This window comes from Hyperoodon ampullatus (genome assembly GCF_949752795.1).
Source record: "Hyperoodon ampullatus genome assembly, chromosome: 5".
NCBI classification, from domain to species: domain Eukaryota; kingdom Metazoa; phylum Chordata; class Mammalia; order Artiodactyla; family Ziphiidae; genus Hyperoodon; species Hyperoodon ampullatus.
The window spans coordinates 12,620,673-12,646,086 of NC_136918.1; the positions used below are offsets into that span (position 1 = coordinate 12,620,673).

The 25,414-nt window shown below is 38.3% G+C and overlaps 1 protein-coding gene across 1 annotated transcript in view; it reads right to left on the reverse strand.

The window, feature by feature from the left end:
• Positions 1–24,876, reverse strand: part of PLSCR4 (phospholipid scramblase 4) — a gene marked incomplete at both ends in the record, with an annotated part of 28,649 nt that extends 3,773 nt beyond the window's left edge. Inside the window, 6 exons of the mRNA XM_079704489.1 lie at positions 613–839; positions 1,768–1,810; positions 4,979–5,214; positions 12,512–12,616; positions 13,776–13,802; positions 24,807–24,876. Coding sequence (XP_079560615.1) covers positions 613–839; positions 1,768–1,810; positions 4,979–5,214; positions 12,512–12,616; positions 13,776–13,802; positions 24,807–24,876 — 708 coding nt within the window. The remainder of the gene's footprint in view (positions 1–612; positions 840–1,767; positions 1,811–4,978; positions 5,215–12,511; positions 12,617–13,775; positions 13,803–24,806) is intronic.
• Between the last annotated feature and the right edge of the window lie 538 nt (positions 24,877–25,414).

The window sequence follows — 25,414 nt, forward strand, 5'->3', positions numbered from 1 at the left end:
CTCTCTAAAACTCTTCTTTCCCCTGTAGCAAACAATTTTCCTAGGGCAGCACAGATTATAGAAGAGCAACCAAACTGTAACTTGGCACATATGCTTTCTAGTTCCAGCATCTACCAAGTGTAACACCATTCTCAGCCACTTATTCTTTTTTAGCCACCCTTTCTTTATCTGTAACAAGGTGGAGATTACGATGGGTAGAGTAAAAGTATCTGAAGTTTCTTCCGATTCTATTTAAAAGCATGTCTACATTTACTGTGACCTTATTTGGGGATATGTAGGAATATTTAGACAAATGTGTGTTCTAGGTAACAGACTAATTTCTAATTCAGTAGACACAACTGATAGAATTGCGATCACTGACTAAATAACCCTCATTTGTGCTTGACCCCCCCAACTAGCACCCGAAGACATGAAACCACATGAAAAATGTCTCTGTGGTTTTTCCATAGGTAAGACAATTTGGCATTTGGCTTCCTTCGCGCCCCCCTACTATCTCCTTCTATTCTGCCTGTGCCATGAAAGTCCCCTCCTGTGTAGCTTTGGAAGGAGCACAACCGTGCAGGGAAGAGTTGGATCAGGAAGAAACAACGGATGAGATTTCTGTCCTCTTACCTCTTGCCTGGTGGAGGGGCAACAGAAGCAGCAGCAGGTGCATCTGAAAGGTCTCTGCATTGTCATGATCTCTCGGCCCATACAGTCAGTGACCCGGAGCACAAAGGGCCTCAGTGTCCGATAAGCATTCCTGGTGTAGTCATCTGTGTCTTCGGTCACAAAGTAAACCATCTGGCCCAGGTTGTTTTTAATATCATATGTATTATTAGTTTCAAAATCTGTTATCGCTAAAAACAAGAGAGCCATCTTATTTTAGAAGCAGTTAAAATGGGCCTCAAGAAGTCCTTTTGTAGTATTTCACAGGGGCCTAAAGCAAAAGAGCTTTTTAAAAAATTTCAGGTGAAAAATATGCAATTATTAGAATGCCATTGTAATTCATATGCCCTATAAGTATATAAGTAATTTTGAAATTTTAAAACATTTCTTTTAAGAAGTTCAGTGTAAAATGATTTTTAAAACTTTTCCACATAGAAGCAAAGATTGGAAACAATATTCCTGGAGTACTTGAATTAAGAAAACTTTAATTATAAAAACATTTAAAGGAAATTATACACCAGACCATGAATGAATCAGCTTATGAAATATGCCGAGAGGATTAGGGTCATTACTAATTGCAAATAAGCAAACCAACCAGGAAAAGTCAAAGGCTCTATGTGGAGGTAAAATGAATGAAATGACGGTGTAGATCTGATACAGTGAGGGGAACTGAGAACGGGCATTGTGTTTACCGTGATTTTTTCTTACTTCCACAGCATTGGACTTAGGACTCAGCAGACTGAGACTCTATTTCCAGCTCTGCCATTGATTAGCTGACTAGGGTGCCCTTGACTAGCTCATCTAGTCTTTTTGCTCCTTCTTTCCCTTGTCCATGAAAAGTGAATATTGGAGGAGTTGAGATGGGTAAAGGATAGGGGGTTCAACCAAGTAAAAATGTGAAGTCCTTTTGAAATCTAAGAGCTCATGTATGATATGTAAACAGATAAAATTATACAAAGTTAAGTCCCTTTATTACTTTCTTGAAGATAGGGTAATAGAGGATAGTCTTTTCTCTTTGAACCACTAAAAAATGATCAATATAAATAAGGAACTAGACATTGGATAATGCAAATTTTCACCTGATTCAAATATTGCTGGACACTACAAAATTATACATACTTTCCAGGGGTTCAAAATGCTGAAGAACATGTATGTTGTCCAACTGTTGGGATAGAACAAAGCAATTAGGAGAGAGAGAAATAACAGAATCAAATCAAACCAGTATTAGAAAAAAACCTGATGAGACAGAAATTAAATGTATCAATTGATACAAAAATATCTTTCTGAAACTGAATGGAATCAAAAACATTTCTGTAAAGCAAAATCAGCCCATCTGCACCTGATCAGATGGTTATTAGCAGAGCTGTCCAGATAGAACACTTTCCTCCAGGTCCACTGTAAAATATTGAAACAATTCTCTAAAATATCAGAAAATCATCTTCCTGCTTCAGTAACAGCACCTAGAAGAAGCTATGTTGCCTAGTTCAGTTCCTACTCATTGGTCTCTCTGATATGTCACCCACAGACTGGAGTTGTCAGGAGGTTCGGGACAGTTTAACATGGACCAGCCACAGAGAAGCCAATGTTTTCAGTGGCTTAGGGAGAGTGAATGAGGCAGGGTGGACCTTGCACAGGAATGTCCGATCTCATATTACTTCACAGCACCTCTGAAAGAGGTTAACACACTGACTTCCATTCACTTGGGCTGCTGATGCCAGGGTCTTCTCTAAGTGCAGGCTTTAATAGGGGAAGATCCAAGAGAGCTGGAAGCATGTGAATAGGATTAGGGCAAAGAAGAGGAAACATTCTCCAAGGATGGAATCCCTTGAAAAGGGAGGTTGGTAATACCATTAGACCAACTTCTACCTTAACTTTACTGAGGAATCACTGTAAAGATAAACACTTTGGCCCATCATCTGTTATACTTGAGAACATCCTAGCAGAAAAGAAACCCCCTTAAGGACAGACTACTCATATCTATCTAATTTTAGATAATTTAGATCATTAGATGATTCCTAATGCCTGAGCCCAGAACATTGCCTGAAATGCCATATTTTACCAAATGTTTGTTGAATACATTAATTAATGAACACTACATTACTGTGGTAATAAATAAAATTTAAAATAATGTAACCTGACATAAACGTTTTGTGGTGTGATCCATTACAGGAGGTATAGAGAGGATACAATCTTTCTTTCATCAAAAAATTTTTCCTTTATGAAAACACAATCAGGTGAGAGGGCCTAAACATGTCTTACAAAATTATCAAAAGTGGCCACTAGGGTGGTTTACAGTCCCTTTGAAAAACTCTAGGGACTCTTAAACATCTGTAACTAAAAACTAAAAATATTCACTGCTTGGTAAGAGCTTCTACTGCTGAGCAAAATATTCTAAAGAAATGCCTGTTACTGTGAAAGAAGTTTACCCAATAAGATACTACGGTTGTTAAGAAGCAGTTCTAACAAAGTGTGGAGTCACTGGCCAAGCCAATATTCTAGAAATAATGTAAACTTGCTACTCTGGGTGTTAAAGTGTCAGGATAGTCCTGATAATGATTCATGTAATTTGCACACGAGATGGCAAAAAGACTATGATAGGGACTTCCCTGGCGGTCCAGTGGTTAAAGACTCCACACTTCCACTGCAGGAGGCATGGGTTCAATCCCTGGTCAGGGAACTAAGGTACAGCCAAAAATAAAAAATAAAAGGCTAGAATGAAGAAAATGCTTGGATGCCTGGCTCTGTGTCTTCCACCTACATACAAGGTGTTTCAACTAAAAACATCCACACAGCTATTATTCACTGGGTGGGTCCCATGTGCCAAAAATATTAGGCACGTTACAAACCTTATCTCATTAAAAATTCTCCTAACAACCCAATAGGGTAGGCATCACTAGCACTATTTTATAGATGATGAAATTCAAGCACCAAGAGGTTAGAAAATTTACTCAAGTAGTAGAGTGAGGAGAGAGTAGAGCTAGAATTAAAACCCAGGTTTGTCTGGCTCTAAACCTGTTTTGTTTCTTTTTCAATTTTTTTTTAACTAAAAACATTACTGAAAGGGAAAATAGAATTCATAAAATATGCCCATTTAACTTCACTGAAAGTAATAGAAGAAATTAAGAAAAGTTTTTTTAATATTTAAATGAACAATATTAAAGCTATACATTTTTAAAAAGAAATGACTCCAGATATTGGATTTCTAAGGAAATTTTCTATATTTATCATCAAGTAAAAAAATAAACTTTCTAAACTTGGTTAACTTATAAGCATTTTATAAGCTTCCAAAATAATGTAGGGGTTACTCTAGCACTGCACCTGAATGACTGGCTTTGTCAATATTTTGCCAAACAAGAGGTTAATAAAGTTTTTGGTTTATGTAAAATCCAAATTTTCCTGATCCAACTGTATTACTTGCCAAGATCAACACTATAACTTTGTAACAATGGTTTTCAATGCACAGGATTAACAGTCAGTATATAAAACTGAAAAGAGAAACATGTCAACTCCAAGGAACATTTGGTTGACTACAGTGGGGAGACATGTATTGAGAATTGGCAAGTGCCTTGTTTATAATGTATCAATATTCCAACACTTGCTTTTTCTAAAAGTGAAACATGATTTAGTAGTTTCTAGGGGATTTGCAATACTAGGTTTATCTTATTTCCATTAAGCAACATTTTTATTTCTGACATGGGTTTTTAAATACCATTTGGTGGTACACAAACCTGTGGGCATGTTGCCCCAGTTTCTGAAATGGGTGGCCCGGTCCTAGAATGTCCATATAGATAAAAATTAGGGAGTCTCTGTGTTGTGGAAAGGGGTTCTCTGGAACTTGACCTGAAACAGTATCATTGGAGGTCCTCTATTTTTATTTACCTTGTATGCTTTGGGAGGTGACAGGACTGGTTGATGAAAACTATGGGTGGTGAGAAATAGCAATGGCCTGAGGCACTGAGTGATTTACTCACTGTCTACCGTTCTGTTCTGTTCTTTGTAATGTTGCTTTTCTTGACATTCAGCCTTTACTTCTAAGCAAATGACACTCCAATTAACATCTTTGGTAATTTTTCTTCTATTCCAATTCCTTGTTTTTAAACTGCCTTCGATAGGACATCTTGAATGTCTTAAAATTCAATATACAACCTTCACAAAAACCATATCATCCCACCAAAAATATCCCTATCTTCTTTGTTCCCCATTCACATTTCTGAAATTAGCACTACCACTCCTATAGTCTCACAAACATCTGTCATCACTGACCCATCACCTTTATCCACTCTATCCAGTCATACTTTGTAAGAAAATAATTTGGATTTGTGTGGAGTACCTGGGCTAAATATTCCAGACCTGGAGGACAGTTTGGCATAACAGTTGGCATTGGCATCCATACTATTGGAGCAGAATGTTGTGGTGCAGGATATTTTCCAGGCTGGTACTGGATAGGATGGCTACCACCAGTTTGCATGTACAAGGGGAAGGTACTGGGCTGATGTGGACTGTAGTATCCCACAGGCAAGCCTTCTGGGGGGACTGCAGGAGGAGGGACAGCTGGTCCAGGGGGCCCTGCGTTCAAAAACAAATGAAAGTGTTATACATTATAAACACTACAATATACTGGAAATTAGCATAACTTTTTACATGGAGATGATATGGATCACACAACCTCCACTTAAAAATAACAAGGTGTGGGCTTCCCTGGTGGCACAGTGGTTGAGAATCCGCCTGCCGATGCAGGGGACATGGGTTCGTGCCCCGGTCCGGGAAGATCCCACATGCCGCGGAGCAGCTGGGCCCGTGAGCCATGGCCGCTAAGCCTGCGTGTCCGGAGCCTGTGTTCCGCAATGCGAGAGACCACAACAGTGAGAGGCCTGCGTAATGCAAAAAAAAAAAAAAAAAAAGGTGTTCCATTTTACAAGTAGGATGTACCAAAATGTACTAAGGGGATTTACACATGAACTCATTTAATCCTCTTAAGCCTTATGAGACAATTATTTCCATTTCAGAGGTACAGAAGTAAGGCTGAAATATCAAGTTAACATGTTAGCCTCTAGGCATTAGCTTCCTTCTTTGGAGATAATAATATACCTACTTCATTAGGTTATAGTAGGATTAGCGCAAGGCCTAGCATATAATTAGCATGGTTAATTTTTTGTTACTATGTTTACTGTTATTATTGTTTAAGGGCATAAAGATAGTAAGGTCTATTTAACTTCAAAGGGGTTCTTTTTTTTTTTTTTTTTTTTTTGGTGGTACACGGGCCTCTCACTGTTGTGGCCTCTCCCGTTGTGGAGCACAGGCTCCAGAGCGGCCATGGCTCACGGGCCCAGCCGCTCCGCGGCATGTGGGATCTTCCCAGACTGGGGCACGAACCCGTGTCCCCTGCATCGGCAGGCGGACTCTCAACCACTGTGCCACCAGGGAAGCCCCCCAAAGGGGTTCTTTTAATGACTGCTATCTAACTCCAGAACAGTTTCATCACCTGTCCCAAAAAATCCCATACCCATTAGCGGTCATTCCCCATCTTTTCCCCCATTCCCTGGAAACCGCTATCTCTATAGATTTGCCTAATCCGGACATTTCATATAAATAAAATCATGTGACATAGCCTTTGTATCTGGTTTCTTTTACTTGGCAGGTTTTCAAGGTTCATCCTTGAACTTTGCATTAGTACTTCATTAATAAAAACTAGTGAAATAACAATACTCATGTCAGACAAAATATACTTTAAGACAAAAACTGTTACTAGAGGTAAAGGACATTTTATTATAATAACAGAAGTGTCAATCCGTCAAGAAGACATAACAATTATATACACCTAAAAACAGAGCTTCAAAATACATGAAGCAAAAACTGACACACTAAAAAAGTGAAATAGGCAATCCAACGAACAATAGTTGGAGGCTGCAATACCCCACTCACAATAAGGGATAGAACACCTAAGCAGAAGATCAAAAAGGAAATAGAAGCATGAACAACACTATAAATGAAACAATACATAACAGGCATGTATAGAACACTCTACCCACAACAACAGGCTAAACATTCTTCTCAAATGCACATAGAACCTTCTCCAGGATAGACCTACTGGTTGGCCATAAAACAAGTCTCAACAAATTTAAGATACCTGAAATCATACAGAGTATATTCTATTACAATGGAATAAAACCAGAAATCAATAATAATAGAAGAAATTTTGGAAATCACAAATATGAGGAAATAAAACAATACACTCTTAAATAAACAAAGAGGTAAAAAGAAATCATGAGAGAAATGAGAAAATATTTTGAGATGAATGAAACAAAAGCACAACATACCAAAGCTTAAGGGATGCAGTTAAAACAATGCTTAGACGGAAGCTGACAGCTGTAAACACCTACACTAAAAAAGAAATATCTCAAATCAGTAACCCAACTTTCCGCCTTAGAAATAAACCAAACCCAAAGCAAGCAGGAGGAAATAATAAACACTGAAGTAGAAGTGAGTGAAATGAAACAGGAAAAACAATAGACAAAAATCAGCAAAACCGGGCTTCCCTGGTGGCGCAGTGGTTGAGAATCTGCCTGCCAATGCAGGGGACACGGGTTTGAGCCCTGGTCTGGGAAGATCCCACATGCCGCGGAGCAACTGGGCCCGTGAGCTACAATTACTGAGCCTGCGTGTCTGGAGCCTGTGCTCCGCAACAAGAGAGGCCACGATAGTGAGAGGCCCGCGCACCGCAATGAAGAGTGGCCCCCGCTTGCCACAACTAGAGAAAGCCCTCGCACAGAAACGAAGACCCAACACAGCCAAAAATAAATAAATTAATTAATTTTAAAAAAATCAGCAAAACCAGAAGTAGGTTCTTTTAAAAGATCAACAAAATTGAGAAACCTTAAGCCAGACTAACCAAGAAAAACAAAAATAGACTTCAATTATTAAACACAGGGGTGAAAATGGGGACATCACTAAACTCTTCCAGAAATTAAAATGCATCAATCATAAGGAAATATTATGAACAGTTGTATGCAAAAGCAAGGTCCTGTGCATGGTCCCTGCACACGGCACCACCGAGGGGGTGGGAAGACCACCTAAGCTACGCCTCCTGCCCAACCCACTGATCCGTCCCTACCCTCACCCCATTTAAGGAACCAGCTCAGCCCCTGCCTCGGGGAGTAAGCAAGGCCACCTGCTTCTTGTTCTCGCTCCCTCTGCTGTAGCAGGAATCCCAATAAAGCCCTGTTTGAACTTCTCATCTGGCCTCTTAACAATTTCTGTTGATTAAATTGTCCAAGGACCTGGGTCTGTAACATATTCACTGGTAGACGCATAGTATGTGAAGGGATTAGAGAGGAGGGGCAACTAACCTAGGCAGAAGAGATACCCTGTGATGTAAGTGCTGACACATTAGACCCAGCCAGCACCTTTACGATGAGCAAAGGTTTTAGATACAGCAGGTACAAAATGAGCAGCTGCACAGGGGAAGCTCAGTACCACAGGAGTAAAGGCCATGCATATATAGAGATTTAGCAAACAAAACAGGAAGGAAGGTGGGGAGGAAGTGACGATTATGAAAGACCTATGCTCTGTGCAAAGAACCTGAACTTTATGCTGGTAAAATGTAAAGTGGAGTGACCAGTTTTACATTTAGAACCTTTAGGAATGAGAAGGTTAGATTAGGAAGGAGGTGCCTGCAGGAGTCTAGATGTGAGGTAAGGAAGTTTAATTGTAATGAAAAGAGTAGAAAGTGGAGAAATAATAATCGACATTTAAGAGACTTATTGTGTTGGTAATAGACTGGATATGAGGAAAGATTCTCAAGTTTCTGACGTGGGTCCCTGCAGGCCTCCAGTGTAGAGAAAGAACAGAGGGCACGTGTTGCGGAGCAAGATGCCCAAGATGCACTGAGGAATCACTGAGTCTGAGATCCTGGGTCACCCAGGGCAAGTGGTCTACAGGCAGGTGGAAATGCAAGTTTAGAGCAGAGGAGACTGATGTGGGTAGGGGCTAAGGGATTCGTAAGTGGTTAAAGGCAAATGAAACCATATGGGGTATTCCCAGTATAACTTAGGAGAGTGTAAAAGGACAGGTGAATGGAAGAGGTGAGAGAGAGGACAGGGCAGGGCAGGGCTGGACAGGGGAGTGGCCCAAGGACCTCTGGGGAATACCGGTTTTTAAGGGTAGAGAACACAGACCTCTTGACAGAGACCAGGAGTCAGGAGAGACAAATGGAAAAATAATGGTAACTAGAAACAATGTTAAATTAGAGCTAAGTGAGAAAAAAAAGTGCTAATGTCTTTAGAAAAAATGGAGGAAATTACATGTTTCAGTTTGTTGTGAAGAATAGACTTTAATTCCTTTAAGAGCTGTTTAAGAGTACCCAAATTGGATTGGAAATCGGATATCCCGCTCATCTTTTTTTTAGAACTATTATTAAAAAGCATACAATGCACCTAAAAAGTCACATAAACTATCTCAAAAATACTAATTGTTATATCATTTCAATGAGTTGATGATTAATTCTTCTGGTATTAACCATGTGATTTTAAGATAAAAGTACGTCATGGAACGAAATTTGAGGATCAATAAATTAGAAAGGAAATTACAATTTAGATTATGGTGCTATTCAGTTTAGAGACTATACTTCTAAAAAAATTGCATACAAATGTATGTAATCAAATGATTTTTATTATAAGTATGTATTATTCAGAGATGTTAAGAGAAGTGAAGAAAAAAACATAATCTAATTACGTGTGGGAAATGGTGTATGTTTTATACTCTCTTTTAAGCTTTAAAATTGCCGTTAAGGGTTCTGATTGTTCTGCAGGAAAACACAACGAAACATGTTTAACTTTGTGTAACTATAGTATCCCACACTTATTTAAATAAAGAACTCTGTTATGGAGCATTTTCCTACCAATGCTAGTGTGAGAAATACTGCTTTATGGGATTTGTGTTTTCTTAGTTATTTTGAATATTATCATCCTTTTTTATTTCAAAAAAGTATGTCATTTTCCTCTTTAAATAAACTACATATAACAAAGGTTTCTTTATTAACTATGTTTTTAAACATATTTGGCCCAAAATTATTTTCAATGGTAACAAATATCCAGTAATGTAATGCAAATGGAATTATATAATTGAATTTAAAGAAATTCATTAAAGCTAAAATTTCAAGTATAGTATTTCAAGTTCCTTAATGTGAATCAAGGGCACACAATTTGCATCAGTATAAATAAGTATATAGTTCAGCCACTAGATGGTGATCACAGTGAATTTTTGTTGCTGATTTTCATAACTGAAAATTCATTAGTTGTGCTATTTTTTTGATACAGAAAGGAAGAGACAGACACTTTCCCAGATGAGCAGAACATGATTTATAACCAATGTTTACTTCTTAGAAACGGTGGAGTTTCTGTTCTACTGGAACCTAGGTTCTTAGATATAGAGTGATTGGTGGATCTAAGATAGATTACGTAGATAATGTTGATAGCCACTGAAGTAAAACATAGAGAAATGTATATATAGTGATATTACAATGTAGGGTTGTCAAAAACTTGGATTTAGCAGGGGTTAAGCCATAATGAGGGGTCATACTGGATCAGATTCACACAACATGCATACACATGAGGGAAAGAGGAAAAGGAAGCCCTGTTTTCAGAAAACACTGCACGGCCAAAGGCTACCTGAGCTCCATGAATCATATGTCTGGAGCCAAGACAACATCCTTGCCATCATCCTGTGGATACTGGGGTTTCTTCTGCTCTTTCACAGCCTAACTCACTGGTTTCTGCCTCTAAACAAACACTTAAATATATATTTAAAGAAATATGACTACACTTTATCATTTTCTAAATCACTAAAATGTATTTGAATATAATCCTGATTAAAACTATTTCCTTAGTCAAAAGTAAGAGTTTTTTTTTTTTTTAAGATGTTTTAGGACTTTAATGTCCTTCACACGGTCAACATAAAACACTGACAATGGATGAACAATAGGGGAAAAGACTGTTCAGCGAAGTTCTTCCTGAACTCACGGCATCACTGGTCAAACACCATAAAGAGAGAGAGGCATGGACATATATACACTACCAAACGTAAGGTAGATAGCTAGTGGGAAGCAGCCGCATAGTACAGGGAGATCAAATCGGTGTTTTGTGACCGCCTGGAGGGGTGGGATAGAGAGGGTTGGAGGGAGGGAGACGCAAGAGGGAAGGGATATGGGAACAGATGTATATGTATGACTGATTCACTTTGTTATAAAGCAGAAACTAACACCCACTGTGAAGCAATTATACTCCAATAAAGTTGTAAAAAAAAAAAAAGGTGACTCCAATCTACCTCTTGAGAGAAAACAAAAACAAAAACAAAGACACCGTAAAGAGAACAGTCACATGAACAGTAAGGGAGTTTAACAGAGATTTTTAGTTTAACAGCATAACTGAAAAACAAAGAACCAACCAAGTAAGCAAGCAAGCAACCAACCAACCAACTGTTCTTCTACCCACTGAAAGGAAAGTATAAGTGAATCAGGGAGCCTCCAAATCTTGTGAAGCAGCTTAAAAAGGGAGAGGGGTGGGGGAAGGGGAGGCGCACAGCTGTTGAGAACGTAACACTCTAATGCACAAGGTCAAGGATCCTAACATTCTCAAAGTCTCAACATATATATACCAACAAGAACCGTATTATTAGAAATACAAAGGCACAGAGATATAAATGCATAGAGATAGAAACTATTTGCTATTAAAAACAGACCTTGCTATATAAACATATAGTATGTCACTTTTATCTCTTTATGAGAATAACAGTATAAAGAAATATCTCCAGTTTGCCTTTTAGTCTGGAACATCACAACACGGTCGGTGGTGACCTGACTTAAAGGCTGCAGAATCCAGAAGACCCCACTGCTGTCATCTTGCAAAGGATCCAAATTCAGCACCTAGAGGGCTCCACCCACCCTCCATGCTGTGTGTCTGTGTGTCTCTAAAAATAATAACCTGCAATTTGCATATAATTAAACCCATAGGCATCTTTGAATATGAGATCTAGGCAGAAAAAGCAGCAGCAAAGACAACAGTAGCTAGAACTTAGTAGAAAAGCAAGAGAAGATTTTTTAAAAGCTTCCACTTCAAGTCAGGATTAAGGTTAAGTTTCAACAGCTTGGCTTTGCTGTGGATGTTTTGCTGTTCTCTGGGAAAAAAAGAAATCTATCATAAGCATGTTCATTCGAGAAAAATACTGTGTTTGTTTATTTTTAGCCATGACCAAGTGAAAAAGTAAGAGTATTTTTAATTTTAAAGAACTTACATATTGCCCCAATACGTAGGAGTATTTCTTTTCCTGAGTCCCTGAGTACAGTATGAGTTGTGTATTCAGACTTCAAAAAATATTTGCCTTACTACAAGCTCCTGAATCAGAACTCAAAGCCATTCACTTCCATTTTTCTGCACGTCTCCTGCCGTTTGTCCCAACCAGACTTTCATGACCCCGAGCTTTTGGACATATTATTCTTTCTGCAAGGTATGGCCCTTTCCCCCTTTCCTTCGAGCGATAAATTCCTCACGTGCCAGTGAAACTTGATTTCCTCAGTTAGTGCTTCCCTCAAATCCCCAGTAGAGACAGTTACTGCCCTCTGTGCTCTTCACAGGACAAGGATCTCTTCACATTCAAGCAAAGAGAATGCCATCAATGTTTGCACAACTTCCTTCCTAAGACAGGAATATCATTCTAATTAACATCTAGTAAACTACTCGGCACGCTGCAGGCATCCAGTATTTATTTACTGAATCATTGCATTAATTAATTAGTTAATTTTAAAAGCAATCTTAACTATGAGTATGGTTTTCTGGAGAGGGGAAAGATTCTTTCTGAATATTTAACCTACCTGGTACAAAATGGGAATTGTACTCAGGAGGGGCAACAGGCCTTGGATCAGGTGATTTTATTTGATTCTCCATTTCATCTGCAGGTTGTTCAGGGCCTGTGGGGACTATATTTTGGGGGAGAGAAAGGGGACCTGATTTACAATAGGAATGATAATATGATTACAGAAGATATTCATTTTTTAAATTTTGGTATGCATCAATGAATATAACCAACATGACATACACTCATTTTTTATAAAAAAAAACAATTCATTATGTATATTAGACATCAGTCTATTAATATATTTGATGAATTTTTAGCCTGAATATGGACTTAAAAATAAAACTAAGCAGTTATATTGTTATGATCAAAGCAACAAGCTTTCATGCTAGTGTTCAGCTGACTTGATGCTCATTCCTACCTACATAAACTCCTTGCACAGTAGCAAAACTTCTTTCTCCTATTATATAATAGGGAGAGTACAGTCATTTATAGAGTGCATCTGATTTATTCCCGAATCCTTTTTGGAAAATGGCTGTGTTTAAATAAATTCAAAGCACAACACGATAAATACTTAATAAATTTAAGACATAACAATGAATACTTAATACTTTAAACAGCAGTAATGCTACACACAACTCAGCTGGAGGTGGTTCAGTCTTCATCTCCAGTGAGTCACATTTTTACCATATTCTGCCTAAAAGCAACCTAGATCATTGTAATTGCTGCAAGGGAGGTACTGAAGTCACTTTTGTTATGTTATAGCTTATCCTCTTGTTGAAATTAGAGAAATTACTCACTAGAAGGTAGTCCTGAATCTCTTAACTGGTTGACTTTTATCTCATAAGAAACACAAATCCCACAGATGTGGTGTTTCTCTCCTTGTATCATCTCCTACATTGCTTGAAAAAGCAGGGCTACTTTTGAGCCTTCTTCTGTAAAGGCAAGCTGCCATCACAGGCTTTTTATTACTATTACCTCTCTTTGCAGATTTACTCTCCTACCTGTATTTTTCCTTTACCTAACTTTCCCCCACACACTTTAGAGATTTTTGCAGTACCTATATGCCAGTATAAAACCCTTTTAATCCTTTTCTGTCAAAGATAAAGAGGAATGTTCATATATATAAATGAACAAATGAGTGTATATATATATATATATATATTCTTCAAATATTAAACAAGTGACTTCAAAGTGAAATAAACTCCAATTTTTTAAGGAAAGGAATCACACAGTTCACATTTGAAAATAAAGCATATTAAAATTTATTCACAAAAACTTACCTGACATTTGAAGAATTCTAATTAATCCTGAAAAAAAACACATTTTATACCTTTAAAAATATATTTATATAGTTAGTATTATTACTTAGTGATACATGTAGCAAGTCCTGTGATTCTTTTAGTCCCCAGTTACCTTTCTTCCATTCCTTCATTAATTCAACAAATATTTCCTGAGCATCTATTATGTATCAGGGACTATTATAGGTGTTGAAAATACAGCAGTAAACCAGATGGACACTCTGCTGGGGATTACATTCTAGTGGAGTGAAACATATCAAGAAATATTTAAGATTAAATTTAGATAGTACAGTTATGAAGAAAACAAAGTTGAAGATTAAGAAAAACATGGATGAGGAGCTCGAGGAGGGTCAGGGAAAGGCTCTCTCAGGAGGTGAGCTTTCAGCTATGTGAACTATGACAGAAAGCATTATACTAAAAATGCAGGAAGAGAGTTCCCAAAAGACAAGAAAGTAAGTGTAAAGGCCTTGAGATGGCAATGAGCTTGGGCAATGAGCAAGGGAGAGAAAGAGGTCAGGTGTGACTGGAACACAGGGAAAGAAGAGAACTGAGGTCAGAGATGGAGACATAGGTCTGATCATACCTGAAACTCAAGGCAAAATGTTTGGAATCTGTTGTAATTGCAGCTGGGGGTCTTTGGAAGATTTTAATCAGTGGAGTGACCAGATCTGATTGAAACTTTATCTTGAGGGGCGGGAGTAGAAGCAGTGGGGGAGGTCTGACAGCAGTAATCCCAGTGGGAGCTGACGCTGGCTTAGACTGGGGAGGTGACACGAGAGAGGGTCAGATGCTGTCAGATGCCTAACAAGATTTGGAAGCAGAACCCACAGGAGTTGCTGATGGACTAAGTAAAGAGAGGAGTCGAGGATGAGTCTCACTTTTTAAGCCAGGGTACCCGAGCTGATGGTGATGCCATTAGCTGAACTAGAGAGGAAGATGGTGGGAAAATGTTGGGACTGGGGAGGGCAGGAATCAAAAGTTTAAATCGGGACATGTTATGTTTAAGAAGAGTCCAAGAGAAGACATGTTAAACATTTAAATAAAAAACATGTATATGTGAACATTATGAGAGTAACTCAGAGAAGTAATCTAGAAGTTGGGATGATATTTGAAACAAGGGGTGGAGGTTGGGGAGAGAGTTCATTGATTTCATTAATTCAAACAAGGGGAAAAGATTATTAGAGAAAGGAATTTCAGTATTTCAGGTTTCTGAGTTCTGGGCGATGACAAATAACAAGGAGAAAACATCAGCAAAAGCTATAATATACTGAATGCTCACCAAATGCCAGGAAAAGGCACAGCACTTTTCATATATTATCTCCAATTTGCACAGCAAAGTAACCATGAACAAAATGAAAAGATGACCCGCAGAATGGGAGAAAATATTTGCAAATGATACGACCAAGAAGGGATTAACCTCCAAAATTTACAAACAGCTCATGCAGCTCAATATCAAAAAAACAAACAACCCAGTCAAAAAATGGGCAAAAGAGCTAAATCGGCATTTATCCAAAGAAGACATGCAGATGACCAAGAGGCACATGAAAAGATGCTCAACATCACTAATTATTAGAGAAATGCAAATCAAAACTACAATGAGATATCACCTCACACCAGTCAGAATGGCCATCATCAAGATGTCTACAAACCATAAATGCTGAAGAGGGTGTGGAGAAAAGGGAACCCTCCTACACTGTTGGTGGGAATGTAAATTGGTGTAGCCCCTATAGACAAGAGTATGGAGGTTCCTTAAAAAACTAAAAACAGAGCTACCATACGATCCAGCCATCCTACTACTGGGCATATATCTGGAGAAAAACATGGTTCGAAAGGATACATGCACCCCAATGTTCACTGCAGCACTGTTTACAATAGCCAAGACATGGAAGCAATCTAAATGTTCATTGACAGATGAATGGATAAAAAAGATGTGGTACATATATACAATGGAATATTATTCAACTATTAAAAAAAATGAAATAATGTCATTTGCAGCAACATGGATGGACCTGGAGATTATCATACTAAGTGAAGTAGGTCAGACAGAGAAAGACAAATATGGTATCGCTTATATGTGGAATCTGAAAAAAAAATGATACAAATGAAGTTATTTACAAAACAGAAACAGACTCACAGACATAGAGAACGAACGTATGGCTACCGGGGGGGGAAAGGTGGGGGAAGAGACAGATTGCAAGTTTGGGACTGACATGTACACACTGTTATATTTAAAGTAGATAACCAACAAGGACCTACTGTATAGCACAGGGACCTCTGCTTAATACTCTGTAATAACCTAAATGAGAAACGAATTTGAAAAAGAATAGACACATGTATATGTATAACTGAATCACTCTGCTGTATACCTGAAACTAACACAACATTGTTAATCAACTATACTCCAATATAAAATAAAAATTAAAAACAAACCACACACAAAAAAATAAACAGGGACTTCCCTGGTAGTGCAGTGCTTAAGAATCCACCTGCCAATGCAGGGGACACAGGTTTGAGCCCTGGTCCGGGAAGATCCCACATGCCATGGGGCAACTGGGCCTGTGTGCCACAACTACTGAGCCTGCGCTCTAGAGCCAATGAGCCACAACTGCTGAGCCTGGACGCCTAGAGCCTGTGCTCCACAACAAGAGAAGCCACCGCAATGAGAAGCCCATGCACCTCAATGAAGAGTAGCCCCCACTCGCTACAACTAGAGAAAACCCACGCACAGCAACAAAGACCCAACGCAGCCAAAAATAAATAAATAAGTAAGTAAATAAACTGGAAAAAAGTAAATAAAACAATGTAATAGTGAAAAAAACAAACAAAAACATCTAATACGTAAATGGCCAATGCTGCTAAACTCAGGTACTTCTAAATTCCCAGTCCATGTTCTTTCCAATGAGTCGTCCTGCTTATCAGAGTACAGAATGTGGTCATTTGTGTTGCTCCAGTAGGGTAGAAATCACCAATACAGGGTAGGTATGCCAAAGAAGCACTAGAACACTATATGAGTGAGTAGTCAATACAGACTGAGTTGACCCAGCGAATGTCACCATGGCATAAGCCAGTATGTAGATTCTAGCCTCCTGCCAAGCCTGCGTCAGTCTTGGACCATTTCCTCTCCCTCTCTGGAGCTGGAGTTAGTTGTACAACGTCCTATGTGTCTTAAAAGTAAAAACAGCTCCCTGGAGCACACCACAAATCCAGACCCAACTGCAGGCCAACTAAGAGTTCCAGGAACTGGTCCTATTCCTTTAATGATGGTAATATCTGGTGTTTAGGAAAATGCCCCTACCTTTCTAGAACCTTAAATTCTGGACATTCCTAGGAATGTACCCTCAAGTGACTGCATGTGTACACACAGGTTATATACGAGAATGTTCTTGACACACTGTTCATACTAAAAGAAACTAAAAACATTTCCAGTGCCCATCAGTGGTACACTGGATAAATATATTCTGGTATATTTATATGATATAATAGCATACTGTAGTGAAAACAAAGTACAGCCATACCCATCAACAGAGATGAATCTCGAAATTACAACACTGTACCAAAAAAAAGCAGTCATAGGAGAACACATATGAGTCCATTTAAGAATGTTCAAAGGCAGGAAATGAGACAAAACGCTTTTTTTCTGATACATGTATGGGGGAAACTTTAAAGAATAAAATTAGGTAATTAATAACACAAAATTTAGGGAAATGGTTACCTGTGGAAGTGATGTGGGTAAAGTGTTTAGCTCTGGCCCTCAAGGGGCCTGAAGTTCCTGCTAATGTTCTAGTTCTAATAGGGTGGTGAAACAGGGGTGACGGGTTGTTACTAGTTTTTAAAGAGCACATATATGTTTATATCTGCATATTTATATGTATGACATTGTTTCACAATAAAAAAGAACCATCTGACAGTTATGTTTAGTGTAACTTTCTAACTAAACATCTATTGTTCCTTTCTACATCAAGCCTGGGAATTGCAAACTGTCAAATAACTGTGATGGAAAGTAACTAGAACAGATTATTGAGTGCCTTAGTAAAAACGGGCCGAATTATCAATCTATCCATCCATCTATTCATTCATCCATCCATATATCCATCCAACTATCTAGAGTGGCAAATGGTACAGCATAGTGCAAAAGTGGCAAATGCTAACAACTGCTGAAGCTAAGTGAAGACAGATTTGAATATTTTTATTACAAAAAAAAAAAACTTGAAGGAAAACAAGTACATAATTCTGGACCCCAAAAGTGAAATAATACCACTGGGGTCCTGGCCTGGAAATCTATACTTTTAACACAGTCCCAGGTGATGATTTTGATCAGGCATGTTTGGACTGATATAGTGTAAAGAAAAATAACAGTTCTCAACCATGCCAGGCAGAAATTAGCATTCAAATGTGATTCCAGCAATTGAAAAACACCTTGAAAAAAATAAAACAATTTTGAAAAAATTTTAAATCTATAAGAATGTTTTTTAAAGTAACTAATATCAATGAATTTAAAGTAAAATGCACCTACACATTGCCTAACAAGCTGCAGGTGCTCATGGAATTTGTTTAGTCCTCCCTCCTTTGAGCCACTGGTTTCTTTTTTTTTTCACCACTCTAAATTCTCTCCCCGTTCTTAAAAATTTTACAATATAGCTTTATCAACAAATGTTATATAAGGCAGGATAATGTCCAATTGGTACAGTCGTGAATGTTCTAACTTAATCTTCCCTTAACATTCATGGATTGTTTCAGATTTCTCATTCACTCAGCAAGGCCAGAAAGTGCCATACATTGAAGAAAGACTGACTTTTGGCTCTCTATCAAAGGGAAATCAGATAGAAAACTGAGCTGTGTCTCCGTAATAGGTTAGCATCACATGGTCTAGAGAACTCAATTGCAGAGGCCTTCGCATTTTCAAGGCTTAGGCTACATACAGGGGAATCTAAGCCAACTGAAGTGTAATTAAGAGGGAAGGGAGACATGGGCGAGATAGCATGAGGTTGGGGAAGCTGTGGTTTGTGGCTGTGCAAGGCAGCCCTGGTATCTTAAACGGCATCCCACAGCAAGAGAGCATTTACCCGGATACCACTTGCTGCAACAAACATTGCAGCTGTGTTATATGCTCAAGCTGCAATTTCACCTTTGTAAATAGTGACACACTAGCAAAGTTCAATAAAACCGCAAGTCCTTGAACCATACCATGGATATTCAATCACAAAACTGAAAATGACGATCAGCTCTTTGCAGTTGAATATTTACTAGAATCTGTCCTGGTCTCTTGGCAAGAGAGACTCTGGGCACATGAGAATCTTGCCGTTCTTTAGGCACAAGGCTTGGAAACCTGCATGTGAAATCTCAAACCTTGGGCTCTGCCTGTTTCCAGTGCCTTCAGCTGTGAGAGGAGAGAAAAGAAAGCAAGAGGTCCCTGTCCATATAATTCCTTCAGCTCCTTAGCAGGGGCAGGAAATACAGCTAGTTCTTGCAAAGTCCCAGTCCATCTACCACAGTTCGCTATTTGGGTATTCAAATGTAGTATTAGAAAAAATGCTGCCAGTCATTTAACATGTATTACTGAGCATCTATGTGTAAGACTTTATGCTGGGTTCCAAGCTGACACCAAGAGATGGGCTGGGACCTGGGACCCTCGTCTCCTCGAGCAACATAATACAAAGAAACTATAAGGGACTGAAAATAACTACACGCATGCACAGTGGGGCAATTATGAGCAATAAGATACAAGGTCACAAACCAACTGCCATTTCTGAGGTGCCGAGAGTAAAAGCAGGGTCCTGTGCATGGTCCCTGCACACAGCACCACCAAGGGGGTGGGAAGACCACCTAAGCTACACCTCCTGCCCAACCCACTGATCCGTCCCTACCCTCACCCCATTTAAATCACAATGCCCAGTTTACAGATAACTTTTTTTTTTTTGCGGTACGCGGGCCTCTCACTGTTGTGGCCTCTCCCGTTGCGGAGCACAGGCTCCGGACGCGCAGGCTCAGTGGTCATGGCTCACGGGCCCAGCCACTCCGCGGCATGTGGGATCCTCCTGGACCGGGGCACGAACCCGTGTCCCCTGCATCGGCGGACTCTCAACCACTGCGCCACCAGGGAAGCCCTAAAGTATTTTTTAAAGGAGCAGTTAGCTATAAAGAGCTGAGGAGTTACCTACTGATTAATTAATGAATTAATTTTTCAAATGAACTGATATAATATGCATAAAACACTCAATGTCATTGGATTTCAGTTTTAGATATCAATTATTAATTATCTATGAGGTTCCTGGAACTTTGTATATGTTGATTGAGGTGGATATTACAATTTTCATTACACAGGTAAGGAAACAGAAGCCCACAGAGTTTAAATAATCTGTTCAAGGTCACAGTTCTATAAACTGGGGAAAGAGTAGTTCAAAACACCATCAGCAGAGGCCAGGTTAGTATTCTAAATGCCACTGAAAATTACCTTCTGCACCTTGCTGCCCTCTCCAGCTCTCCCCACTATTATTACTGTACTCTATCCTCTAAAATGAAAATAGACTTTTCTACTGAACTCCCTTTCAACTTCCCTTTTGTAAGATTTTTGAAATATATGTATAATTGGGAGAGAAATTATCCATGAACCAGGAGGAAAAAAATTCATAAGAGGTCACAGGTTCCAGTTCTGAGTCAGATTCAGTAAATCTACACAACTGAATGCAATTAATGTAGAAAAAATGATTGGGCATCTGAAGGACCTGAAAATTAAACAGTAGCAAGAGCATGGGAGAAGAAGTCCAGAATAGGAAACACTATCAAACCTGAATCAGTTTCCTAATTTTTCTCTGGTATCTCTAGCATGACACTATTTCAAGGCAGCCTGACACACAGTAGCAAGTGCCAGACGCAGAGCGATCAGGAGAAGCCCTCTGGTCCTGGCTTAAGCAGAGGGAAAGGGGAATCCCTGCAGCTCAGAAAGAGTTGCAGAATTCCCCAATATTTTCTCATTTTCTCCACTCCCTCATGTTGGGGAAGAAAATACAGTTTTTAAGTAAAGGAATTAAATATTTTTTCTACTGTGCATATTTAATTATTCAAGTACTGAAACATATATTTATGTACCTATTATAAAGAACTAAGAAAATGATTCCAAAAATCAGGAACATGATCAAATTTGCAGATGTTTTACTTCTTTTCTATTGAGAAAACTTCTCTGAAAACTTTTATAAGTACATAAATGTCCAACATTAAAACAATTCAAAAACAACTGAGACAATAAATTTAAAATAAAAATTAACACCTTCTGTAGCCAAATCTGAAGGGGTTATTTCGTATAGATTTTTAAATTGGATCAAGTTGCTAAAGGATTTTTTTTAATACATAAATATTTTTTAGATTATGACATTAAATCAGGTGTCTTTTAAAAATTTTCTGTTATAGTACTATTCAAGGGTACTTAGCATAGCAGAAATTTGCAAAAGAATGATTAATAGGATATGCAATGTTCCTACAAGGATTTTCCAAATATTAGCTCATCATTTGATGTTACCACTTCCAAAATGATTGTAGATATGTCTTTAACACTCCACTCTTACCAAGAATATTTAAGAAAGTCAATTTGCTACATATATTACTAAATAATATGGTTCAGTTTGTTCTCATGAGTGTAAAAATTATGAAATTTTCATCACGTTGACACTGAAGAAAAACAACGCATAAGTTTCATAGAGAGTTTCAGTCACACACAGAACACACCCAGACAAGTATACGTTAAGTATACCTGCATAAAAGTTTGAACAAATTGATTTCCAAAGCTCCTTCCTGCACAAAAATCCTACAGCTCAGCAATCAAATATGATGATTCTCAAGGAGGAGGCGGGTAGTTGTATAAAAGAAATCTAGAACTATTCCAAATAGGACTTAGAGCATATCAGACCAGGTGAGGCTGATGCTGCTAGTTCACTCTGAGAACCACTAGTCTAGAGAACTTCTTTCACAAAGTTTATGAGGTTTGAAACCATTTTCCAAGCAATTCTGACATACCCCTCACCCCCCCAACACACGCCCAACCTCGGATAACATCCATTCCTCACTCAAAAAAAAGCCATCTTCTAAAAGAATCACATCTTTTTCTTTTTTGCATCTTTATTGGAGAATAATTGCTTTAGTGTTGTGTTAATTTCTGCTGTATAACAAAGTGAATCAGCTATATGTATGCATATATCCCATATCCCCTCCCTCTTGCGTCTCCCTCCCACCCTCTCTATCCCATCCCTCTAGGTCATCACAAAGCATGGAGTTGATCTCCCTGTGCTATGCAGCAGCTTCCCACTAGCTAGCTATTTTACATCTGGTAGTGTATATATGTCAGTGCTGCTCTCTCACTTCGTCCCAGCTTCCCCTCCCCTGCTGTGTCCTCAAGTCTGTTCTCTACATCTGTGTCTTTATTCCTGCCCTGCCACTAGGTCCATCAGTACCATTTTTACAGATTCCATATATATGCATTAGCATACGGTATTTTTCTCCTTCTGACTTATAAAAGAACCTTATCTTAATAAATTCAATTAAACCTTCAATTTACTAATATAATACCTACCTAAATTTTTTCCTCAAACCTCATTTGTAAACCAAGGTAAACTTCCTCTAAAGTTCAAGAGAAATCCAAAATACGTTGTAAGATTTTTGTTTTAAGTGATACATTCTCATTCTCAGAGAAGGAGTACAGAATGAAACAGTAGTAACTGTAAACTACATAAATATCTAACACATATAAGAAAACACATTATAGTGAAATGTTATAAAATCATATTCCTTTAAAAATATGGTCACAATAATTTTGTAAAAATAATTAAAATGCTTACAATAATCTGCATAATTATAATATGGAACGTTTTGTTTTTAAAAGTATTTAAAACCTAGAGAATATGCTAAAGTATAAATAATATTTCCTTTTCAAATTTTCTATAAGAAATGTATAATAGGGCTTCCCTGGTGGCGCAGTGGTTGAGAGTCCGCCTGCCTATGCAAGCGACACGGGTTCCTGCCCCGGTCTGGGAAGATCCCAGATGCCGCGGAGCGGCTGGGCCCGTGAGCCATGGCCGCTGAGCCTGCGTATCCGGAGCCTGTGTTCCCCAACGGGAGAGGCCACAACAGTGAGAGGCCCGCGTACCGCAAAAAAAAAAAAAAAAAAAAAAGTATAATAGATTTTATAATCTGAAATGAAAAAAATAATAGAAATAGAACTGACAATCTAGACTCTTATAGTGAATTTAACTAAAAAGACCTGAGGTCTATAAAAGATGAAAACTTTACACACCCTTCCAAGCACAATTCTCTTTACAGACTTGAAGCCAAAATCTTGGCTCCTGTGGTGTATTGTGTTAGTTTTATGGGTTTCCTAGTCACCAGGGAACTAGATAGTTGAGTGGGCTCAGTATGAATGGATTAAAGTCTGATGATTGTGAAGGATTCTGTCATTCCTGTTCCACACCTTGGCAACTTAATAGGTTGCTGTTACATGGGCTGGAATTAAGAAACTATGCTACTCAAAAAGCAATTACAGAGGCCTGCACTAACAAGATAAATTTAGGTCTGTTACTTTGAAATAAAACATGCAGTAGAAGTAACCCAGAGACACATGGAATCTTTCATTAGAACAATACATGGAATATATATTTAATTATATATTTGCATGAAATTATTCCTATAAGAAAGTTGAGAGAAATGGTGACTAATTTTCACTATGAACAAATGAAAATGTTGGCAAAATCTAATCAATTTATATTGTTTTTATAATTTATATAAACATTTTTCTTATTTTAGTCACACTATGGTTCCTTCCAAACAAAAGGTCTATGGTGGGACATTTCCTTCTTTTTAGCAGGAGGTTGGTTATTCAGTTTTACTTAAAAACAAAAGAATTAGATTAAATGGGAGCAAACTGATAGTCACAGTTGATAGATAACTTTTATTAAACGCATTAGCTTAATTTTTTAAAAGAGAATATCAGGTCTCTCCATTTTAGCTTTCAGAGGAGGCATGTTTTTGTTACCTGGAGTACAAAAAATTCCAGAAGAATAATACAATCATGATGCTTATATAATACATTTTAGGAAACACTACCATGACAATCATGATATCTAAAAGATTGCCAGATAATGCCTTATTGTGTCATTTTCTGGCTAGTCTTCTAGTATTAAAAACTGTAACAGGGGCTTCCCTGGTGGCACAGTGGTTGAGAGTCCCCCTGCCGATGCAGGGGACGCGGGTTCATGCCCCGGTCTGGGAGGATCCCACATGCCGCGGAGCGGCTGGGCCCGTGAGCCATGGCCGCTGAGCCTGCGCGTCTGGAGCCTGTGCTCCGCAACGGGAGAGGCCACGACAGTGAGAGGCCCGCGTGCAGCAAAAAAAAAAACTGTAAACAGGATGTCAGGTGACCTACAATTAAATCATTTTGATAAGAAACCTTACATTTTAAAATGTGTTATCTGCAAAAGTACATATATTTATATCACAGAAAGGATCCTTCCTACCTAGATCCCCATTTCCCTTCTCAAAAGGCAGCCACAGATACTAGATTTTTTGTCTTTCAAGAGGTTTTCTAAGCAAACACAAACTAACATATATGCCTTTTAATACAAACGGCAGTTTCCTATATACTGTTTTGTATCTTGTTTTTTCATTTATTAAAATTCTTTGATGTTGATTACATTTCAGTTCATATAACCTTATTATTTTTAAAGGCTGCACCACAGTTCAACTGGCTGCTTGATGAAAATTTAAATTGTTCCCAAATGTATGCCATTACAAACGATGCTGAAATAAATTTACATATTTTATGCACCAGTGTATTTCATCCCTGGAAGCAGAATTGCTGGATAAAAGTTTTGAACATTTTTATTTTGACATATATTGTCAAACTCTTCGCCAAGAATCTGAATCAACTCACATACCAGACAAAAATGTGTTACATTCCTAACACTATGTTTTATCAAAATTTTGTCATTGTCAATCTGAAAAGTGAAAACATTTCAGTTTTATTTTCCATACCTTGAGCAGTTTTTACTCTTTGCTTAAAAGTCATTTTCAGCTCCATTTCTGTGAACTGCCTGTTTGTCATGTGCCCATTTTTCTGTTTGCTAGGTTTTTTAAAAAGTTTCTTTTCAAGCTGCTCAACATCACTAATTATTAGAAATGCAAATCAAAACTACAATGAGGTATCACCTCACACCAGTTAGAATAGGCATCATCAGAAAATCTACAAACAACAAATGCTGGAGAGGGTGTGGAGAAAAGGGAACCCTCTTGCACTGTTGGTGGGAATGTAAATTGATATAGCCACTATGGAGAACAGTAAGGAGGTTCCTTAAAAACCTAAAAATAGAATTACCATATGACCCAGCAATCTCACTACTGAGCATATACCCAGAGAAAACCATAATTGAAAAAGACACATGCACCCCAATGTTCATTGCAGCACTATTTACAATAGCCAGGTCATGGAAGCAACCTAAATGTCCATTGACAGACGAATGGATAAAGAAGATGTGGCACATATATACAATGGAATATTACTCAGCCATAAAAAGGAACAAAACTGGGTCATTTGTAGAGATGTGGCTGGATCCACAGACTGTCATACAGAGTGAAGTAAGTCA